Source organism: Helianthus annuus, chromosome 1 (genome assembly GCF_002127325.2).
Source record: "Helianthus annuus cultivar XRQ/B chromosome 1, HanXRQr2.0-SUNRISE, whole genome shotgun sequence".
Taxonomy (NCBI): Eukaryota; Viridiplantae; Streptophyta; class Magnoliopsida; order Asterales; family Asteraceae; genus Helianthus; species Helianthus annuus.
In genome coordinates, this window is record NC_035433.2 from 148,955,215 (window position 1) to 148,979,020 (window position 23,806).

Sequence of the window (23,806 nt, forward strand, 5' to 3'; positions counted from 1 at the left end):
ATATGAAAATATGCTAAACACATCAGTAGGTATAGGTCTTATATGTTTAAAACAAGTATAACGCTCACTATGCGCTTAAAATGCTAAATATGCGATTTAGAGCCGTTTCCGGGTTTATATATGAAAGCTGAGATTTTTATATTTCCAGAAGGCTCATAATAATTTATTCAACATTTAAAATCAGTAGAAAAAGGTTTCGGGTCAAAAGGATGTGTAAAACTCATTTTATGGCTAAAACGGTCAAAACCGACATAAGCCGAAATGACTAGGCGATCTAGGATCCGTTCAGCCAAAAATTAATTAAAAATCATCAAAATTCCCAGAATATTATATTACTTTTGTTGGTAAAGAGTTTCGTATCAAAACATGGCCAGAAACGGGTTCTACGCGAAAAGGACCGTTTATGTAAATTTATAATATAGTTTTACGCTAATGGCCATAACTCAAAATCTGGACCACCAACTGATCCGAAATTTTCGGTGCAAGTTTATATATTAGAAATAAAGATTTCTACTCTTTCACTTTTCCAAAAATCACGTTTTATATCAAAAAGGGCAAAATAGTCAACTTTATGCATAAATCGGAAACATGCATTCGAATCGGCTAAGCATAGACTTATGACATAAAATTTCCAGAAAGTTTAACTAAAATGCCAATGGTCAAAAATGCTCTAAAATACAGATCTCACACATGCATGTACGGATCCGAACCGATAGTTTACGAAAAAGTCGTTTATTAAGACTTTCGGTTCCAATCCGGGTTTACACTAAAGATCGTCGAGTTGATCGTGGTAAAATACATTCTTATATTCATAATAAAGCTTTCTATGAAGATCAAACAGATTGCATGTCATCTATATCATTATTCATGTCATTTTTCACAAAAATCGCTTCTGTTGACTTTTTAGGAACATGTTTGACTCGACAATTAGCATGCATATAGTGGGAATCAGAGAGTACCCTTTTGAGGGTTTGTTTCCCATAATATTACCAACATGTATCAGGTTTCAATTCGAGAAATGACTGATTGAAACCCGTTTAATCAGAAAGTCAAAGCTTATGAACACCCAGTTTGACTTTTAGCAATAATCAAAGTAATAACGGATTAGAGAACGAATTGAAAGCTTACAAAGGTTCTATGGGTGTTTAGTGGACACTAGAAGTCGGCCTTGATGATCAGATTATCTCCAGAGAAGCTTTGAGAGCTCTTGCAAGTCTTGGTGTTCTTGTTCACAATTGTAAATGCCAAGAAATGAGATGAATTCGGATTTAAAGCAGAGTTTTTGTGGTTTACTGTTGATGTAGGCATGCAAGGCTTCTAATTGGAGCATTTGGAGGCAAGATACAACTGTAATGCACTTGAATTCGGACTCAATATGACCCAAAACGAATTTCTGCTCGCTGGGCAACCCACGCGGCCCGCTTGGGCTTTACCAGGCGGGTCGCCTGACCCTGGTTCAGCCAAAATAAGTTTCAAACTTGACAGCTTTGACCCCTGAACTTGTACGCGATGTTTCGGCTACTTTTCTCGACCCGTAAACCCCCAAACTTGGTTTTTAAGAACCTTAGGACTTTTACCAACATGGTAATATCCTCGGATAACTTTGCGCTCAACCGAAAAGCCATGAAATTTGACGTTGACGCTTTTAGTCCCTTAAGTACGGTTTTGGCCATAACTTTCTCATACGTTGACGAAACTTCATGAAATTTTTACCACATATTCTAGTGAGTATATTTTAGCTATACAAAGCTTCGGGTCTGCCAAAAGTTCATTCAGAGGTATAAATTAAACATGTTGACACTTTTGGCCCCTATAGTTTGAAATACTTCACTTTTGTGCAATTTCCGCGTCGTATGATCCATGAACCATCCGTTAAAGGTTATGAACATTATGTAGGGTTATCATAGAGTCTATTTATCCATTGTTGACACTTTGGACCCTTACGTTCCATAGTTTTCACTGTTTGTCACTTTTAGTCCCTCTAAAGTATGTTTTCACATAACGGAACCTTATGACACCTGTCAAGACATTATTGGACGAAATTTTTCGAGGTGTTACAGAAGACGATAACGAATTTATCCAAGTATGGCTTGCAAACGCGATTCATGAGATCCATGAATGCAGCCGGTGCATTAGTGAGCCCAAAAGGCATCACTAGGAATTCGTAATGACCATAACGAGTTCTAAATGCTGTTTTATGCACGTCTTCATCTCTAACCTTTAGCTGATGGTAGCCTGACCTCAAATCAATCTTCGAGAAATAACTGGCTCCTTGTATCTGATCGAATAAGTCGTCGATCCTAGGCAAAGGATATCTATTCTTGATCGTGACCTTATTAAGCTCACGATAGTCGATGCACAGACGCATCGACCCATCCTTCTTCTTTACGAACAGAACTGGCGCTCCCCAAGGGGACGAACTAGGTTTGATGAAACCTTTGGCTAACAATTCGTCTAGCTGTGTCCTCAATTCTTTCATCTCGGTGGGTGCCAACCTATAAGGTGCCCTGGCAACTGGTGCCGTTCCGGGGATGATATCAATCCTGAACTCCACTTGCCTATCTGGTGGCAAACCGGGTAGTTCTTCCGGAAAAACTTCCGGGAATTCAGAAATAACAGGGATGTCTTCTATCTTTGGTTTAGGGTCATCAATAATTACTTGTGCCATGTAGATGACACAGCCCTTCTTTAAACCTTTTGAAGCCTTGAGCATAGTCACCTGCTCAGGCAGCCCATACTGGGTATCTCCCCGAATGGTAAGTGATTCGCCAGTCGGAGTCTTTATCACTACCTGCTTCTTGCTGCATACAATTTGGGCCTGGTTGTGAGATAACCAGTCCATACCCAGTACTATGTCAAAACCAGCCAACTTAAACGGAAGTAGAGACAGAGGAAAAGAATGGTTCTTAATGGATATAACACATCCATCTAACATAGTTGAGACGGTCTCTATGGTTCCATCTGCTAACTCTACCTCATAATTCGCTTTTAAGGCTTTGACAGGTAATTTTAACAATTCACAAAATTTATGATCTACGAAAGACTTATCTGCGCCTGAATCAAAAAGTACTCTTGCAAAGACATCATTTACAAGGAAGGTACCTGTTATGACATTATCGTCTTGCACAGCCTCTTTCGCGTCCATTTTGAAGACTCTAGCATTAGTCTTCTTAACCTCCTCAGGCTTCTTGTTGTACTTTGGGCAGTTGGTCTTGATGTGCCCCTTTTCATTGCAACGGTAGCACGTTGCGTCTTTTATCTTTTTGCAATCCAGGGTTTTGTGATCCGTGGACTTGCAAATTCCACAAGCAAAGGGTTTTGACTGAGTCTGAGAGTTTGACTCCAGTCTGCACTTTCCATAGTGCTGCTTCTTGCAAATTTTACACTTGGGCTTTTCACCAGAATTATGCCCATCCTTCCTCGACTCCGACCCTTTCTTGTTGTCACCGCTCCCACGGTGCTTCTTGTTCGACTTCCGCGAACCATCGTCTTTACGCTTCCTTTTCTCGGCCTCCTTATTCCTCAGCGATCTCTGTCTGACCGCATCCAGAGTGAGGGATAAGGAAATGTCAGCTACAGACCTGAAGGTAGCTGGCCGAGAAGCTTTTACGCTTGCCTTGATTTCCGGGGCTAACCCTCCGATAAAGCGAGCGATTCTTTTTGGTTCCGGGGTTACCAGGTAAGGAACCAACCGGGACAGCGTATTGAAGCTTGTCAGGTAAGCTTGACAGTCTAGGTTCGTCATCACCAACGATAGAAAGTCAGATTCTATCTTCTCCACCTCATGTTGAGGGCAGTAGTTATCCTTGATTAGGGCGACAAATTGATCCCACGACATATTATACAATGGGATTTTTCCGGTGGCCTCAATCAGAGATCTCCACCATGCTAACGCTTCACCCTTGAAGGATTGTGACACAAACTTAACTACATCCCTTTCAGCGCACCCGCTGATATCTACCACCGTGTCCATCTCGTCCAGCCAAGTCATACAGTCGACGGCCCCCTTTTCCCCAGTAAAATCCCTGGGCTTGCAAGACACGAAGTACTTATAGGTGCAACCCTTGTTACGGGGTTCTTGATGCAGTACTAATTGTTGAGATGGGACACTTTGATGGTTGGTGGACTGACGGTCATCACCATCTTTCTTGGGTCCATTCTTTTTGGGAGGAGGCTTGCTATGAGCCTCAGAATGTGTCTTGGGCTTTGAATGTGGTGCAGAGTGGGTCCTACTTCGAGTACCACTGTATTCCTCATATTGCCTTTCCAAAGCCTGTGTAACAGCGCCGTCTATGATCGCCTTTAATTCAGCACCCGTTAACGTAATCTGGCCGTTCCCATTTTGCTCCACTGGATGGCTATTTATTTCATTTGAGTCAGCCATGGATTGAGCTGTTGCAGAAAACAAGGACAATGTTTTATTTGGGAGTTTTTTAAGGAATTACCCCTTAGGGTAACTCGTTAGCCATGGTAATCAGAGACCATATTTGGTTAACTTATTAATCGTATTAATTTAGGATTTCAATTAAAATTTATCCTAATTGTAAACGATAACAATATATATTAGCACATAAGGCTTAGTCACATGGACAATTTGAATTTTAAGCTATGATTTCAGAGAATCAAGACTTTTAAGGTTTGAACCAAGTTCTTTACCCTCATCAGACAGGGAGTCATAGCTACCTCTGCCTTATGGCTCATATGGAAGTGAGCTGGGCTCGTAGGCATCATATTACCACGTATGGTAAATTATGACCATCTTAATTGATGCTCTCAACCCATGATTCAGAGATCATATAATTGGGTTTGGAATCTTCCAAAGAATCCTTATATATATAAGAATGACATATGATTTTAACGAATCACTTCTGCCAGGAGTGTTAACATGTTTTAAGATGTTAACAGGGATTTGAATCTTTTAAATGGGTCTTACCATCTTGGCCCGGTCTTTCAATTGACTCGAGGGCTAGGTTTCACACTTAAGATTCTTAATTAATATTTAAATAGGCAGATTATTTTCAAAAGGAATGAATATAAATTAATTATGCACATAAGGCAAACATGAAATTTTTATAACACAAACATTCCATTAATTATACATAGGTTACACGCTGCCCTAAACGGGTCTTTTCAAACAACATTTACCCACGCAGGGGTTTAAACAAATACTTGCCTACGCAGGGGCTCAATAACACACATACCCACGCAGGGGTTTAATAGCAACACATGCCCACGCAGGGGCCTAATAACATAATAGTCCACGCAGGGACTTACACAATAAAATACCCTCGCAGGGGTTGACAGAAAGATAGACCCACGCAGGGGTCAAATTAAACATACATACCTACATACATACCCACGCAGGGGTTTATACAATAAGATATGCCCACGCAGGGGCTTAACAACAGTTGGAAGGAGTCAGCGGTCCTTCTTGCTCTTCCCTTTGATCAAGCTTGTCAGTCCCTGGAAGAACGTTTCTCGCTCCCTTCGCTCCCTGTGAAATTCTCGCTCTACATAGTCCAATCTTTGCAGAATTTCTTCATGCTCTGGTGGGGAGAACCTTGGTGGTTGCGATTGTGCCCGAACAATAGGTCTGGGAGGTATCGGGTACCCATGAGTTGGGTATCCTACTCCCCATGGATCTCCATAGTGTCCTTGAGTGTTATAGTTAGCCGTTACCATGTACGGGTCTGCTTCGGCATAGTTGTAGTTGTTGTGCACTGGCGGTTCGAACGGGTTATACGCCATGGAACTCGTGTATGCCGGAATTGGGTTATCAAAACCCATAGGCGGGGGTTGCGGTGCAACTGGTTGCGAAGGCCCACCCATTTGTGGATCTTCTTGATGTGGCGGGTAGTGGCTGGCACTTGATTGGCGTGGAGAACTAAAATGAAAGTCTCCTGTTCGCACAGACATGCGCGCTCCGGTTCTCCTACGCCTTGGTGGTTGCGGGGGTGCCGGTTGAACTGGTGGCGGAGGAGGTGGTGGCGTGACTGCCACGAACCTTGGATCCTCAGGGGAATCTTGTTGCTGCTGTTGCTGCTGCTGAGGCGGCGAATGGCGAGGAGGCGTATAGTACCATTCGTGCCTGGTAAACATGGCTTGAAAGCTATCAGGACCAACATAGGGCGATCCGTGAAAGGAAGATCCGTCAGAGATCTCTATCGGGTGGTTTGGTGTGCCACTGGCAGGCTCGACAGGGTCCGTATCCTCGTCCATGTCGTCCGCATGATCTCCAGAGAAATGATCTTCTGGACCTAATGGGTTAAAATTTCCTGGTTCTTGTAGGAAGTTTGCCGGGTTAAACCGGCCCCTAAAAACTGGTGTAGGGTCACCGAAGGAGTTGTGCAATAAGGATCGCTGTAATGGTATGTATGAAGGTTGAGGGTTGCTGGCCTCGTAATCCGATCGTGGCCCATAAGGGTTAGGAGGTGTTGAACTGTGTGAGACCGACCGTCGAGCTGGCTCAAAGGGGTTCCTCCGGTTCTGCTGGGGATCGTCACTCTCCGTGGTGGATGGAGCTCTCGCATTCGAGGCTCCAGCTTCATTATTATTGGGGGCGGTGATTGGCCCCTTGCCCCTTCCTCTTCTCCTGAAGAATCTTGGCGGCATTTTGGTAATTCCTGTCAATATGGCATGAGATAACCAAACAAAATATATGCAAGGTCAAATTAATAGCAGAATTTGTCCTAGGTTTTAAGTCTAGACTCGAAGTTTAGAATTGTGCAATTGTGTAGCTGAGATTAAACACAAAAGGCTAGTGTTTAATTCACTCAGTGTTGGCTCTGATACCAACCTGTCACACCCCGATTTCCACGTGTCACCGGTGGGCCCGGTGGGGGAGTATCGTGACGTGGTTGGCAACGTAATAGTCAAACAACACAATATAATAATGCACAGCGGAAGCAAATTTAAAATAAGATACAACCGAATTTATTTATTGTAATCAAAGTCACAATATCCGGTGTTTATCCACAGTAGGATCGAAACAAAATAACATTTATGGTTCAATAGACTTCTGGCATCCTAAGCTGGCGAGACTTTTTATTGATGCTTAAGAGACAATCCAGCCAATTTCGCTTAGTACCTGCATTCAGTCTTTTTGGGAAAATACGTCAGTTTACACTGGTAAATACAATCAACCGACTCATTTTGGAAAATGATTAAAAATTGGTTTGGATGCACAAGGCATAAACATTTATTTAACTTGGGAGAATTATTTAATATTATAATCTTGTGAACGAATTACATGTTACTTATGCGTTCAGTAGCCCGGATCTTGTCCGGGTTAAAGATCAATAAACACACCACTTTAAGTGAGTTATACACGGGAGTACGCCTACACCCCGTGCTCAGGTCGTGGCCATCTCGTAAGATGATGCCAAGGATATCCGGGACATGGTCATTAACCCCCCAAAGGCTGTAAAGTAAACAAGACTGTTTAAACGAGCCGATCAAATTATTCAACTACCCACTAAGCGTGGAGATTCGATGCTCGATCAAGCGGTACGCTATGTACCGTAACCCAAGCCCGTATAGGGAAAATAAGTTGAGAGTATTTACCTGATGCAAGTATTAATCACAATAAGCAAAATGCACGTAGCTTTTACTGGTTCTCCTAATCTGGAACGAAGGTTTAATATAACCTATTAGAATACTAACGGGTCTTTAATTAAGCTTAAGCTTAGACCGGTCAGTTTTAACGATACGGTTCGTACGCACGATTAAACGAAGACCGGATAGAATATGATTTAGACCCGACAAGTTTGATGACTTGTTTAATATGGGTTTACTATTCACATTCTGGATTTTGAGATAAAAATGATATCGTTTGACCCGTTTCGGCTAGTTTATGCAAACTAGTTACATAAACCGAACCGAACGCGTATAATGCATAACGGGTAACCGAAAGGGTCGCGAACAGGTTTCCTAAGTTAATACGCTTTAATTATGTTGTGATATCATCATGATATCTTCCATAATGCCCATAACGAGTTTAATCCCTAAATATGCCCCGTAGGGGCATTTTGGTCATTTTAAGGGTTATAAAAGAGATTTATAATACTTCTGAGATACGGGTCTGATTTAATCAGCAAAATTATTAATTTTAACAGACCACAACAGTTGGTGAAGAGTCTCATTTCCCAAAATGGCTTTAAACCCAAATTATGCGTTTAATACGCGTATGAAGCCGTTTTAAGCGACGTACGGTTTAAAATACCATTCTGAGTTTTCTGATCAGCAAAACAGGCTCAAAACACTCTATTTATTATTTTAAATCAGTGGCAATTGGATTGGTATCAAACGGATTCGTAAAACTCGTTTTATGGCCTAAAAGGGCATATTCGGTATTAACCGAATTAATGCGATAAGCCTAGCTTAAGATCAGTTTAAAAATAATTAAAAATCTTCAAAATTCCCAAACTATTATTTAACATCAGTGGGTAAAAGTTTTGGTACCGAAAGTCGGGTTTAGATAGGCTATGCGCTAATCGCGCCGTTTAATTAATAAAAAGCTTATTATTTACGCTAATGCGCATATCTCTTAATCTAGACTTCCGATTGTCGTGAAAATTTACGTACATGTTTAATGATCAGAAACTAAGATTATTGTACTTCCACACTTTCAAAATTCTCGTTGTAGGGTCATAAGGGCATTATGGTCCAATTTAAGCGATTAACGGGAACGTGTGCATGCATCGGATAATCAACGAAACAAGTACAAAGACTTATCCTATCATGCAACCCTACTCTAATGAAGCACTAAGGCATCTTCGAATCAAACTAAAACGGGTCAGAACCGAAGTCAAAGCAAAAGTCAAGGTTTTGCGCCTTTCGGTTCCGAACCGGGTTTAAACAGAAATTTGTCGAGTCGGGCAAGCGTAGACAAGTTTTTATACTTATTACCATGTTATATTAAGGTTAAAACAGGTTACACACCTCTCGGATCATTAACCGTGCATTAAATCGTATTTTGTAATTCTGTTGACTTTTTCGGTCAACGTTTGACCCGACAAACGACCTAGTTAGGTCTGGAATTGGTACTTGCCCTTATAAGGGTTTAATACCCATATAATTACCTATCTAACGGTACGTTTAATTTGACATACGACTGAGCTATCGACACTTAATCACGAAGTCAACCGTTAAGCACGATATATTGACTTTTAAGCTATTTATAAAGCTAGAATTAATTTAGAAGGGTTAGGCAACTTACTAGATGATTAATGGTTGACTAGGAAGGCCCTTGATCTGCTTGTAAGCTCCTCCAATGCTCAGATTGCTTGTAAATGGTGTGGGGAAAGGTTGTGACTTGAAGTCCTTTATATAGTGGATTAAGACACCATAGATGATTGACAAACAAGTCTAGGACTAACCACAACATTCCCACAGGTGTCCTACAAGCTTAGGGGTGTTTTAGGAGCCAAGGGGATGTGAAAAGGCCGTTTAAAGTCGATTACAGTGCACCTAGCCGGCCCCTATCCATGAAAAACGAATTCTGCCCAGATATGGCCGTCGCGTAGCGCGACGGCAAGCCCCCTCAGGCTCGCGCTACACGAGCCCATGTGGTACAGCCAAACAACTTTCCATAAATTGCAGTTTGGTCCTTGGCTCTTCTAATTTCGAATGGGCACCTGTTTATTTCATTTTGAACCCTCAGTATTGATCTATAAGGGCTTTAAAATATATACCCACTTTGATTAGTCCTCGGTTAACTTTATTGTTACCCGAAAAGGCCTAATTTTCAATGTTGACACTTTAACCCCTCGCACACGAATCTGATCACAACTTGCTCATACGATAACGAAACTTTACGAAATTCAAACCGTATATTCTAGTGAGCATAATTAACCGTTACAAGGCTTCGGGCTTGTCAAAAGGTCACTCAGAGGTATAATTTAAACATGTTGACACATTTAGCCCCTGTAGTTTGAACTCTCTCACTTTTAGCTTCGTATGATCCATGATTTATTCGTTTGGAGGTATGAGCATCGCGTAGGGTTAATGTACATTATATTTATTCACAGTTGACACTTAGAATACGTATATTCACATACTTTGCATGTTTGTCAACTTTAGTCCTTCTATAATATTTCTTCCACACGTTTAAACATTTGACACGTGTCTACATATTATAGGACGTGAATTTCCGAGGTGTTACATCCTCACCCCCTTAAAATAAATCTCGACCCGAGATTTACTGAAATAAGTAAGGGTACTTTTCTTTCATCGTGGATTCAACTTCCCATGTGTATTCGGGACCTCTACGAGCATCCCATTTGACCTTTACAATAGGTACGTGCTTCCTTCGAAGCTTCTTCACCTGTCGATCTTCAATCGACAAAGGTTTTTCAACAAATTTTAAGCTCTCGTCTATATGCACATCTGAGTGTGGTATGATTAGTGACTCGTCAGCGGTGCACTTCTTCAGGTTGCATATGTGGAACACATTGTGAATTCCACTGAGCTCTTCTGGTAAGTTTAACTTATAGGCAACTGACCCGACACGTTCGACAACCTCGAAAGGTCCTATGTATCTCGGGCTTAGCTTTCCTTTCTTACCAAACCGCATCACCCCCTTCCAGGGTGACACTTTAAGTAGGACTTTGTCACCTAGTTCGAAGTGTAAATCCTTACGCCTTGGATCAGCGTAACTCTTCTGCCTATCCCGGGCAGCTTTGAGACGGTCACGAATCTGGACAATCTTATCCGTTGTTTCGAACACTATCTCTGGTCCTGTTAACTGGACATCCCCTACTTCCGCCCAACAGACGGGCGATCTACACTTCCTACCATATAATGCCTCGAAGGGCGCAGCCTTAATACTGGTATGGTAGCTATTGTTGTAGGAGAATTCGATGAGTGGGAGGTTCTTATCCCAACTATCACCCAAATCGATCGCACATGCCCGCAACATGTCTTCTAACGTTTGAATAGTACGTTCACTCTGACCGTCAGTCTGAGGATGATAAGCCGTACTAAAATTTAGACGTGTGCCCAAAGATTGTTGGAAACTCTTCCAAAAATGTGACGTGTATCTAGTATCTCTATCAGAGATAATAGACACAGGTATGCCATGCAAGGCTACAATCTTATCAACGTATAGCTGGGCTAACATATCTGAGCTATAAGTCTCTTTGATGGGTAAGAAATGTGCTGACTTAGTCAGTCGATCAACTATAACCCATATTGTATCATTTCCTTTCCTCGTCTTGGGTAACTTGGTAATAAAATCCATAGTTACACATTCCCACTTCCACTCGGGAAGTTCAGGCTGTTGTAGCAAGCCTGACGGCTTTTGATGCTCAGCTTTGACTTGTGCACAAGTCAAGCATTTGGCTACATGGGCGGCTACCGACTTTTTCAAGCCTATCCACCAATAATTTGCCTTCAGATCTTGGTACATCTTATCAGCTCCAGGGTGAATGGAATATTTGGAACTATGGGCTTCCTGGAGGATAACATCTCGTAGTCCTCCATGAACTGGAACCCATATTCGTCCGTTTAATCTTAAAATTCCGTCTCTGCTAAGAGTCAACTGCTCCTCAGTTACTCCTAACTTTTCATTCGGGTAATTGGCTTCCAACACAGCTTCCTTCTGTGCAGCTAACAACCTTTCCATTAGGTTGTTCCTCACTTCTATGCTTTTGGCATTGATTCGGATGGGTTTCACCCTTTCCTTACGACTCAAGGCATCGGCGACTACATTCGCCTTGCCGGGATGGTATCTGATTTCACAATCATAATCATTCAAGGTCTCCATCCAACGGCGTTGCCTCATGTTTAATTCCTTCTGATTAAACAAATGCTGGAGGCTCTTGTGATCAGAATAGATCACAAACTTGATTCCATAAAGATAGTGCCTCCACAATTTCAGCGCGAACACGACGGCACCCAATTCCAAATCATGGGTGGTGTAGTTCTTTTCATGCACCTTTAATTGTCGTGACGCATAGGCAATAACCTTGCCTTTCTGCATAAGCACACACCCCATACCGGTGTGTGAAGCATCGCAGTAAACTACGAATTCTTCAGTGCCTTCAGGTAATGTCAGTACAGGAGCGTTGCTCAACTTTTGCTTCAGAATCTCAAAGGACTCTTGCTGTTTAGGGCCCCAAACGAACTTTTCCTTTTTCTTGGTCAAGGAAGTTAGGGGCGCAGCAATCCTTGAAAAATTTTCAATGAAGCGCCTGTAATATCCTGCCAATCCCAGGAAGCTACGGATCTCCGTAGGCGTCTTCGGCTCTTGCCAATTCATAACCGCTTCAACTTTAGCGGGATCCACCTGGATACCACGCTCGCTGACCACATGTCCAAGGAATTGGACCTCCCGAAGCCAAAATTCACACTTGGAGAATTTGGCATAGAGTTTCTCGTGATGCAAAAGTTTGAGAATACATCGGAGATGTTTCTCATGATCGGCTTGGTTCTTAGAATAAATGAGAATGTCGTCGATGAAGACGATAACGAATTTATCCAAGTATGGCTTGCAAACGCGATTCATGAGATCCATGAATGCAGCCGGTGCATTAGTGAGCCCAAAAGGCATCACTAGGAATTCGTAATGACCATAACGAGTTCTAAATGCTGTTTTATGCACGTCTTCATCTCTAACCTTTAGCTGATGGTAGCCTGACCTCAAATCAATCTTCGAGAAATAACTGGCTCCTTGTATCTGATCGAATAAGTCGTCGATCCTAGGCAAAGGATATCTATTCTTGATCGTGACCTTATTAAGCTCACGATAGTCGATGCACAGACGCATCGACCCATCCTTCTTCTTTACGAACAGAACTGGCGCTCCCCAAGGGGACGAACTAGGTTTGATGAAACCTTTGGCTAACAATTCGTCTAGCTGTGTCCTCAATTCTTTCATCTCGGTGGGTGCCAACCTATAAGGTGCCCTGGCAACTGGTGCCGTTCCGGGGATGATATCAATCCTGAACTCCACTTGCCTATCTGGTGGCAAACCGGGTAGTTCTTCCGGAAAAACTTCCGGGAATTCAGAAATAACAGGGATGTCTTCTATCTTTGGTTTAGGGTCATCAATAATTACTTGTGCCATGTAGATGACACAGCCCTTCTTTAAACCTTTTGAAGCCTTGAGCATAGTCACCTGCTCAGGCAGCCCATACTGGGTATCTCCCCGAATGGTAAGTGATTCGCCAGTCGGAGTCTTTATCACTACCTGCTTCTTGCTGCATACAATTTGGGCCTGGTTGTGAGATAACCAGTCCATACCCAGTACTATGTCAAAACCAGCCAACTTAAACGGAAGTAGAGACAGAGGAAAAGAATGGTTCTTAATGGATATAACACATCCATCTAACATAGTTGAGACGGTCTCTATGGTTCCATCTGCTAACTCTACCTCATAATTCGCTTTTAAGGCTTTGACAGGTAATTTTAACAATTCACAAAATTTATGATCTACGAAAGACTTATCTGCGCCTGAATCAAAAAGTACTCTTGCAAAGACATCATTTACAAGGAAGGTACCTGTTATGACATTATCGTCTTGCACAGCCTCTTTCGCGTCCATTTTGAAGACTCTAGCATTAGTCTTCTTAACCTCCTCAGGCTTCTTGTTGTACTTTGGGCAGTTGGTCTTGATGTGCCCCTTTTCATTGCAACGGTAGCACGTTGCGTCTTTTATCTTTTTGCAATCCAGGGTTTTGTGATCCGTGGACTTGCAAATTCCACAAGCAAAGGGTTTTGACTGAGTCTGAGAGTTTGACTCCAGTCTGCACTTTCCATAGTGCTGCTTCTTGCAAATTTTACACTTGGGCTTTTCACCAGAATTATGCCCATCCTTCCTCGACTCCGACCCTTTCTTGTTGTCACCGCTCCCACGGTGCTTCTTGTTCGACTTCCGCGAACCATCGTCTTTACGCTTCCTTTTCTCGGCCTCCTTATTCCTCAGCGATCTCTGTCTGACCGCATCCAGAGTGAGGGATAAGGAAATGTCAGCTACAGACCTGAAGGTAGCTGGCCGAGAAGCTTTTACGCTTGCCTTGATTTCCGGGGCTAACCCTCCGATAAAGCGAGCGATTCTTTTTGGTTCCGGGGTTACCAGGTAAGGAACCAACCGGGACAGCGTATTGAAGCTTGTCAGGTAAGCTTGACAGTCTAGGTTCGTCATCACCAACGATAGAAAGTCAGATTCTATCTTCTCCACCTCATGTTGAGGGCAGTAGTTATCCTTGATTAGGGCGACAAATTGATCCCACGACATATTATACAATGGGATTTTTCCGGTGGCCTCAATCAGAGATCTCCACCATGCTAACGCTTCACCCTTGAAGGATTGTGACACAAACTTAACTACATCCCTTTCAGCGCACCCGCTGATATCTACCACCGTGTCCATCTCGTCCAGCCAAGTCATACAGTCGACGGCCCCCTTTTCCCCAGTAAAATCCCTGGGCTTGCAAGACACGAAGTACTTATAGGTGCAACCCTTGTTACGGGGTTCTTGATGCAGTACTAATTGTTGAGATGGGACACTTTGATGGTTGGTGGACTGACGGTCATCACCATCTTTCTTGGGTCCATTCTTTTTGGGAGGAGGCTTGCTATGAGCCTCAGAATGTGTCTTGGGCTTTGAATGTGGTGCAGAGTGGGTCCTACTTCGAGTACCACTGTATTCCTCATATTGCCTTTCCAAAGCCTGTGTAACAGCGCCGTCTATGATCGCCTTTAATTCAGCACCCGTTAACGTAATCTGGCCGTTCCCATTTTGCTCCACTGGATGGCTATTTATTTCATTTGAGTCAGCCATGGATTGAGCTGTTGCAGAAAACAAGGACAATGTTTTATTTGGGAGTTTTTTAAGGAATTACCCCTTAGGGTAACTCGTTAGCCATGGTAATCAGAGACCATATTTGGTTAACTTATTAATCGTATTAATTTAGGATTTCAATTAAAATTTATCCTAATTGTAAACGATAACAATATATATTAGCACATAAGGCTTAGTCACATGGACAATTTGAATTTTAAGCTATGATTTCAGAGAATCAAGACTTTTAAGGTTTGAACCAAGTTCTTTACCCTCATCAGACAGGGAGTCATAGCTACCTCTGCCTTATGGCTCATATGGAAGTGAGCTGGGCTCGTAGGCATCATATTACCACGTATGGTAAATTATGACCATCTTAATTGATGCTCTCAACCCATGATTCAGAGATCATATAATTGGGTTTGGAATCTTCCAAAGAATCCTTATATATATAAGAATGACATATGATTTTAACGAATCACTTCTGCCAGGAGTGTTAACATGTTTTAAGATGTTAACAGGGATTTGAATCTTTTAAACGGGTCTTACCATCTTGGCCCGGTCTTTCAATTGACTCGAGGGCTAGGTTTCACACTTAAGATTCTTAATTAATATTTAAATAGGCAGATTATTTTCAAAAGGAATGAATATAAATTAATTATGCACATAAGGCAAACATGAAATTTTTATAACACAAACATTCCATTAATTATACATAGGTTACACGCTGCCCTAAACGGGTCTTTTCAAACAACATTTACCCACGCAGGGGTTTAAACAAATACTTGCCCACGCAGGGGCTCAATAACACACATACCCACGCAGGGGTTTAATAGCAACACATGCCCACGCAGGGGCCTAATAACATAATAGTCCACGCAGGGACTTACACAATAAAATACATACCTACATACATACCCACGCAGGGGTTTATACAATAAGATATGCCCACGCAGGGGCTTAACAACAGTTGGAAGGAGTCAGCGGTCCTTCTTGCTCTTCCCTTTGATCAAGCTTGTCAGTCCCTGGAAGAACGTTTCTTGCTCCCTTCGCTCCCTGTGAAATTCTCGCTCTACATAGTCCAATCTTTGCAGAATTTCTTCATGCTCTGGTGGGGAGAACCTTGTTGGTTGCGATTGTGCCCGAACAATAGGTCTGGGAGGTATCGGGTACCCATGAGTTGGGTATCCTACTCCCCATGGATCTCCATAGTGTCCTTGAGTGTTATAGTTAGCCGTTACCATGTACGGGTCTGCTTCGGCATAGTTGTAGTTGTTGTGCACTGGCGGTTCGAACGGGTTATACGCCATGGAACTCGTGTATGCCGGAATTGGGTTATCAAAACCCATAGGCGGGGGTTGCGGTGCAACTGGTTGCGAAGGCCCACCCATTTGTGGATCTTCTTGATGTGGCGGGTAGTGGCTGGCACTTGATTGGCGTGGAGAACTAAAATGAAAGTCTCCTGTTCGCACAGACATGCGCGCTCCGGTTCTCATACGCCTTGGTGGTTGCGGGGGTGCCGGTTGAACTGGTGGCGGAGGAGGTGGTGGCGTGACTGCCACGAACCTTGGATCCTCAGGGGAATCTTGTTGCTGCTGTTGCTGCTGCTGAGGCGGCGAATGGCGAGGAGGCGTATAGTACCATTCGTGCCTGGTAAACATGGCTTGAAAGCTATCAGGACCAACATAGGGCGATCCGTGAAAGGAAGATCCGTCAGAGATCTCTATCGGGTGGTTTGGTGTGCCACTGGCAGGCTCGACAGGGTCCGTATCCTCGTCCATGTCGTCCGCATGATCTCCAGAGAAATGATCTTCTGGACCTAATGGGTTAAAATTTCCTGGTTCTTGTAGGAAGTTTGCCGGGTTAAACCGGCCCCTAAAAACTGGTGTAGGGTCACCGAAGGAGTTGTGCGATAAGGATCGCTGTAATGGTATGTATGAAGGTTGAGGGTTGCTGGCCTCGTAATCCGATCGTGGCCCATAAGGGTTAGGAGGTGTTGAACTGTGTGAGACCGACCGTCGAGCTGGCTCAAAGGGGTTCCTCCGGTTCTGCTGGGGATCGTCACTCTCCGTGGTGGATGGAGCTCTCGCATTCGAGGGTCCAGCTTCATTATTATTGGGGGCGGTGATTGGCCCCTTGCCCCTTCCTCTTCTCCTGAAGAATCTTGGCGGCATTTTGGTAATTCCTGTCAATATGGCATGAGATAACCAAACAAAATATATGCAAGGTCAAATTAATAGCAGAATTTGTCCTAGGTTTTAAGTCTAGACTCGAAGTTTAGAATTGTGCAATTGTGTAGCTGAGATTAAACACAAAAGGCTAGTGTTTAATTCACTCAGTGTTGGCTCTGATACCAACCTGTCACACCCCGATTTCCACGTGTCACCGGTGGGCCCGGTGGGGGAGTATCGTGACGTGGTTGGCAACGTAATAGTCAAACAACACAATATAATAATGCACAGCGGAAGCAAATTTAAAATAAGATACAACCGAATTTATTTATTGTAATCAAAGTCACAATATCCGGTGTTTATCCACAGTAGGATCGAAACAAAATAACATTTATGGTTCAATAGACTTCTGGCATCCTAAGCTGGCGAGACTTTTTATTGATGCTTAAGAGACAATCCAGCCAATTTCGCTTAGTACCTGCATTCAGTCTTTTTGGGAAAATACGTCAGTTTACACTGGTAAATACAATCAACCGACTCATTTTGGAAAATGATTAAAAATTGGTTTGGATGCACAAGGCATAAACATTTATTTAACTTGGGAGAATTATTTAATATTATAATCTTGTGAACGAATTACATGTTACTTATGCGTCCAATAGCCCGGATCTTGTCCGGGTTAAAGATCAATAGACACACCACTTTAAGTGAGTTATACACGGGAGTACGCCTACACCCCGTGCTCAGGTCGTGGCCATCTCGTAAGATGATGCCAAGGATATCCGGGACATGGTCATTAACCCCCCAAAGGCTGTAAAGTAAACAAGACTGTTTAAACGAGCCGATCAAATTATTCAACTACCCACTAAGCGTGGAGATTCGATGCTCGATCAAGCGGTACGCTATGTACCGTAACCCAAGCCCGTATAGGGAAAATAAGTTGAGAGTATTTACCTGATGCAAGTATTAATCATAATAAGCAAAATGCACGTAGCTTTTACTGGTTCTCCTAATCTGGAACGAAGGTTTAATATAACCTATTAGAATACTAACGGGTCTTTAATTAAGCTTAAGCTTAGACCGGTCAGTTTTAACGATACGGTTCGTACGCACGATTAAACGAAGACCGGATAGAATATGATTTAGACCCGACAAGTTTGATGACTTGTTTAATATGGGTTTACTATTCACATTCTGGATTTTGAGATAAAAATGATATCGTTTGACCCGTTTCGGCTAGTTTATGCAAACTAGTTACATAAACCGAACCGAACGCGTATAATGCATAACGGGTAACCGAAAGGGTCGCGAACAGGTTTCCTAAGTTAATACGCTTTAATTATGTTGTGATATCATCATGATATCTTCCATAATGCCCATAACGAGTTTAATCCCTAAATATGCCCCGTAGGGGCATTTTGGTCATTTTAAGGGTTATAAAAGAGATTTATAATACTTCTGAGATACGGGTCTGATTTAATCAGCAAAATTATTAATTTTAACAGACCACAACAGTTGGTGAAGAGTCTCATTTCCCAAAATGGCTTTAAACCCAAATTATGCGTTTAATACGCGTATGAAGCCGTTTTAAGCGACGTACGGTTTAAAATACCATTCTGAGTTTTCTGATCAGCAAAACAGGCTCAAAACACTCTATTTATTATTTTAAATCAGTGGCAATTGGATTGGTATCAAACGGATTCGTAAAACTCGTTTTATGGCCTAAAAGGGCATATTCGGTATTAACCGAATTAATGCGATAAGCCTAGCTTAAGATCAGTTTAAAAATAATTAAAAATCTTCAAAAATCCCAAACTATTATTTAACATCAGTGGGTAAAAGTTTTGGTACCGAAAGTCGGGTTTAGATAGGCTATGCGCTAATCGCGCCGTTTAATTAATAAAAAGCTTATTATTTACGCTAATGCGCATATCTCTTAATCTAGACTTCCGATTGACGTGAAAATTTACGTACATGTTTAATGATCAGAAACTAAGATTATTGTACTTCCACACATTCAAAATTCTCGTTGTAGGGTCATAAGGGCATTATGGTCCAATTTAAGCGATTAACGGGAACGTGTGCATGCATCGGATAATCAACGAAACAAGTACAGAGACTTATCCTATCATGCAACCCTACTCTAATGAAGCACTAAGGCATCTTCGAATCAAACTAAAACGGGTCAGAACCGAAGTCAAAGCAAAAGTCAAGGTTTTGCGCCTTTCGGTTCCGAACCGGGTTTAAACAGAAATTTGTCGAGTCGGGCAAGCGTAGACAAGTTTTTATACTTATTACCATGTTATATTAAGGTTAAAACAGGTTACACACCTCTCGGATCATTAACCGTGCATTAAATCGTATTTTGTAATTCTGTTGACTTTTTCGGTCAACGTTTGACCCGACAAACGACCTAGTTAGGTCTGGAATTGGTACTTGCCCTTATAAGGGTTTAATACCCATATAATTACCTATCTAACGGTACGTTTAATTTGACATACGACTGAGCTATCGACACTTAATCACGAAGTCAACCGTTAAGCACGATATATTGACTTTTAAGCTATTTATAAAGCTAGAATTAATTTAGAAGGGTTAGGCAACTTACTAGATGATTAATGGTTGACTAGGAAGGCCCTTGATCTGCTTGTAAGCTCCTCCAATGCTCAGATTGCTTGTAAATGGTGTGGGGAAAGGTTGTGACTTGAAGTCCTTTATATAGTGGATTAAGCCACCATAGATGATTGACAAACAAGTCTAGGACTAACCACAACATTCCCACAGGTGTCCTACAAGCTTAGGGGTGTTTTAGGAGCCAAGGGGATGTGAAAAGGCCGTTTAAAGTCGATTACAGTGCACCTAGCCGGCCCCTATCCATGAAAAACGAATTCTGCCCAGATATGGCCGTCGCGTAGCGCGACGGCAAGCCCCCTCAGGCTCGCGCTACGCGAGCCCATGTGGTTCAGCCAAACAACTTTCCATAAATTGCAGTTTGGTCCTTGGCTCTTCTAATTTCGAATGGGCACCTGTTTATTTCATTTTGAACCCTCAGTATTGATCTATAAGGGCTTTAAAATATATACCCACTTTGATTAGTCCTCGGTTAACTTTATTGTTACCCGAAAAGGCCTAATTTTCAATGTTGACACTTTAACCCCTCGCACACGAATCTGATCACAACTTGCTCATACGATAACGAAACTTTACGAAATTTAAACCGTATATTCTAGTGAGCATAATTAACCGTTACAAGGCTTCGGGCTTGTCAAAAGGTCACTCAGAGGTATAATTTAAACATGTTGACACATTTAGCCCCTGTAGTTTGAACTCTCTCACTTTTAGCTTCGTATGATCCATGATTTATTCGTTTGGAGGTATGAGCATCGCGTAGGGTTAATGTACATTATATTTATTCACAGTTGACACTTAGAATACGTATATTCACATACTTTGCATGTTTGTCAACTTTAGTCCTTCTATAATATTTCTTCCACACGTTTAAACATTTGACACGTGTCTACATATTATAGGACGTGAATTTCCGAGGTGTTACAAAAGGCAAATTATTGGTGGATAGGCTTGAAAAAGTCTGTAGCCGCCCACGTAGCAAAGTGCCTGACTTGTGCTCAAGTCAAGGCCGAGCACCAAAAGCCGTCTGGCTTGCTACAACAGCCTGAACTTCCCGAGTGGAAATGGGAATGCGTAACTATGGACTTCATAACCAAGTTACCCAAAACCAGGAAAGGAAACGATACAATATGGGTCATAGTCGATAGGCTGACTAAATCAGCTCATTTTCTACCCATCAAGGAGACGTATAGCTCCGATATGTTAGCCCAACTTTATGTTGATAAGATTGTAGCCTTACACGGCATACCTGTGTCTATTATCTCCGACAGGGATACTAGATACACATCTCACTTCTGGAAAAGTTTCCAGCAATCTTTGGGCACGCGTCTAAACTTTAGTACGGCTTACCATCCACAGACGGACGGTCAAAGTGAGCGTACTATACAAACGCTTGAAGACATGCTTCGTGCATGTGCGATCGATTTAGGTGGTAACTGGGATAAGAACCTACCCCTGATCGAATTCTCCTACAATAATAGCTACCACACCAGCATAAAGGCTGCGCCTTTTGAGGCATTATATGGTAGGAAATGCAGATCGCCTGTTTGTTGGGCGGAAGTAGGAGAGGTCCAATTATCAGGACCAGAGATTGTTTTCCAGACAACGGACAAGATTGTCCAGATCCGGGAACGTCTCAAGGCTGCCCGCGATAGGCAGAAAAGCTACGCTGATCCAAAACGTAAGGATCTTCACTTCGAAGTAGGTGAAAAAGTGTTGCTTAAGGTATCACCCTGGAAAGGGGTGATGCGTTTCGGCAAGAAAGGCAAACTGAGTCCGAGATACATAGGACCTTTTGAGGTCATTGAACGGGTCGGATCAGTCGCCTATAAGTTGAACTTGCCTGAAGAGCTCAATGGAATTCACAATGTGTTCCACATCTGCAATCTCAAAAAGTGCTTCGCCGATGAATCATTGGTGATTCCACACACAGATGTGCATATAGATGAGAGCTTAAAATTTATAGAAAAACCTTTGTCGATTGAAGATCGACAGGTGAAGAAGCTTCGCAGAAAGCACGTACCGATTGTAAAAGTCAAATGGGATGCTCGTAGAGGTCCTGAATATACGTGGGAAGTCGAAGCTACAATGAAAGAAAAGTACCCCTATTTATTTGAGTAAATCTCGGGTCGAGATTTATTTTAAGGGGGTGAGGATGTAACACCTCGAATTTTTGTGTCCAATAATGTGTTAACACGTGTCATTTGTTACACGTGGCATTGATATTAAATAAAGGACTAATTTTGACAAACCTTGAAAGTATATAAATTCGAGGGTTATAAATGTCAACAAGGGTAAATATACTGTATAGTAACCCTAAATAATGCTTGTACCTTCAAACGAATAAATCATATATCGTGCGGAAGCGAAACGCGGAAGAAAGTGAGAGATTACGAACTACAGGGGTTAACTGTGTCAACATGTTTAATTATACCTCTGAGTGACCCTTTAACGTTCCCAAGGCTTCGTAACAGTATTATACACTCACTAGAATATACTGTATAAATTCCGCGAAGTTCCGTCTTAAAACGAAAGAGTTATACTCAAATTCGTAAAAAGAAGGGTTAAAAGCGTCAACAGTGAAAGTTAAGGCTTTCCAAATAATTAATAAACTAACCGGGGACTTAATAATGCGGGTAAATAACACGAGGCCCCTATCGGTAAATAACCGAGGGCCAAACCGCAAAGTTACCCCTTCAAACCCGAAAGGTCAGGTAAATCATTACGAAAGATTTCGTTATTAATTACCGGATTCTGATAATCATGACAAAAGATTTTAAAAATCTGAAAAACAGACCTCTCGCGACCCGCGTGAAGGTTAGGCTTAAGTGTAGGCGGGCCGCGAGCCTCCTAAATTATACGCCTGATATTTGAACTTTAGGCGACCCGCGTTAAAGGAGCATGGAACTTCCATGCGGGTCGCGTAAAGTGCCCAGATGCAGAAAGTTGATGTTTTCTTGACTTTTGAGCATGGTGAACGATCAATCTCCAATAAATGAGGCATGGGCGTCCCCTACTCGACCCATACACCTCTGGGACACCTACCCATCATCTCTGGACTATTGTGGTGGTTGTAATGATCATAGATGTTTGGCATTGGCTATAAATAGCCACATTTTTGCACATAACATTCACACAACTTAAACATACACCTCTGGTCATTCTAAGGAGCTCCCAAGCACCCTTCTCTGCTCCCTAAGCAAGAATCAACTTCTGTAAGTGATCTAACCCTTTGTGGTTTCACATTTCCTTAGTAAATGGCTAAGAACCAAACCGCCGTAACTACGGTTTGACTTTAAAATAACTCAGTGATGGTTCAGTCTTATGACGAATCAAAAGTGGTTATGAGTTGGTATTTATGTGGGTAATAAACCTCTAAAAAGGTTCCCCCTGATCACCACTCTAACTATGTCAAATATCGAGTCAAACGTGCGGTTAAAAAGTCAACAGAAAGCTATTTTAGCGATTTATGCAGAATCTGTAATGTATATGTTATGAAACCTGTTTTGACACTTATAAAATATGATACTAAGTATATAAACTTGTTTGCGCTCGTTTGAATCGATCATTTGCTATATTGACCCGGTTCGGAGCCGAATGTCGCAAAAGTTTGACTTTTGCTTTGACTTCAGTTCTGACCCGTTTTAGTGAGGTATGGATACACCTTAGGACTCTCTTAGGACCAGGTCACATGTTGGTATAAACCTCTGTGGTCGGTTCATGAGTTATCCGAGTCTTTTGCGCAATTCCGTCATTCGCCTAAAAGTTGACCGTAACGGCCTTTTGAAATTTAAACGAGTATTTCGGACACGTGAACAGACCAGAACCTTGCTTATTAAATTATAAGCATGTCCTTAAAGTTTCACGTCAATCCGGGGTCTAGGATGAGAGTTATGCTAAATAGCGCAAATTAAATAAACTTTTGTAATAAACGGCGCGATTAGCATAACACCTATCTAAACCAAGATTTCGTCACCAAAAATTTTACCCACTGTATTAAATTAATATATTGGGAATTTTAAAGATTTTTAATAATTTTTACCTTGCTCATAACCTGCGGTTATGGCTACGGTTCGGTAAATACCGAATATGCCCTTTTCGGCCAAAACATGAGTTCTACAAGGTCTTTTGACCCGATTCCAGTTGCTACTGATTTTAAATAATAAATAAAGTATTTTAAGCTTTATAAGCTGTTCGGGAAACTCAGATTTCCTGTAGAACTCGA

At 42.1% G+C, this 23,806-nt stretch overlaps 1 protein-coding gene across 1 annotated transcript; it reads right to left on the reverse strand.

Annotated features, from left to right (window-relative positions):
- Positions 1-15,762: 15,762 nt before the first annotated feature.
- LOC110934276 (extensin-like) lies at positions 15,763-16,956 on the reverse strand. Its single transcript, XM_022177447.1, has one exon. It carries the CDS (start codon positions 16,954-16,956, stop codon positions 15,763-15,765), a length of 1,194 nt encoding a protein of 397 aa, XP_022033139.1.
- Between the last annotated feature and the right edge of the window lie 6,850 nt (positions 16,957-23,806).

Coding starts and splice junctions, on each gene's coding strand:
- LOC110934276 (XM_022177447.1), bottom strand. CDS start 16,956: ATGCCGCCAAGATTCTTCAGGAGAAGAGGAAGGGGCAAGGGGCCAATC.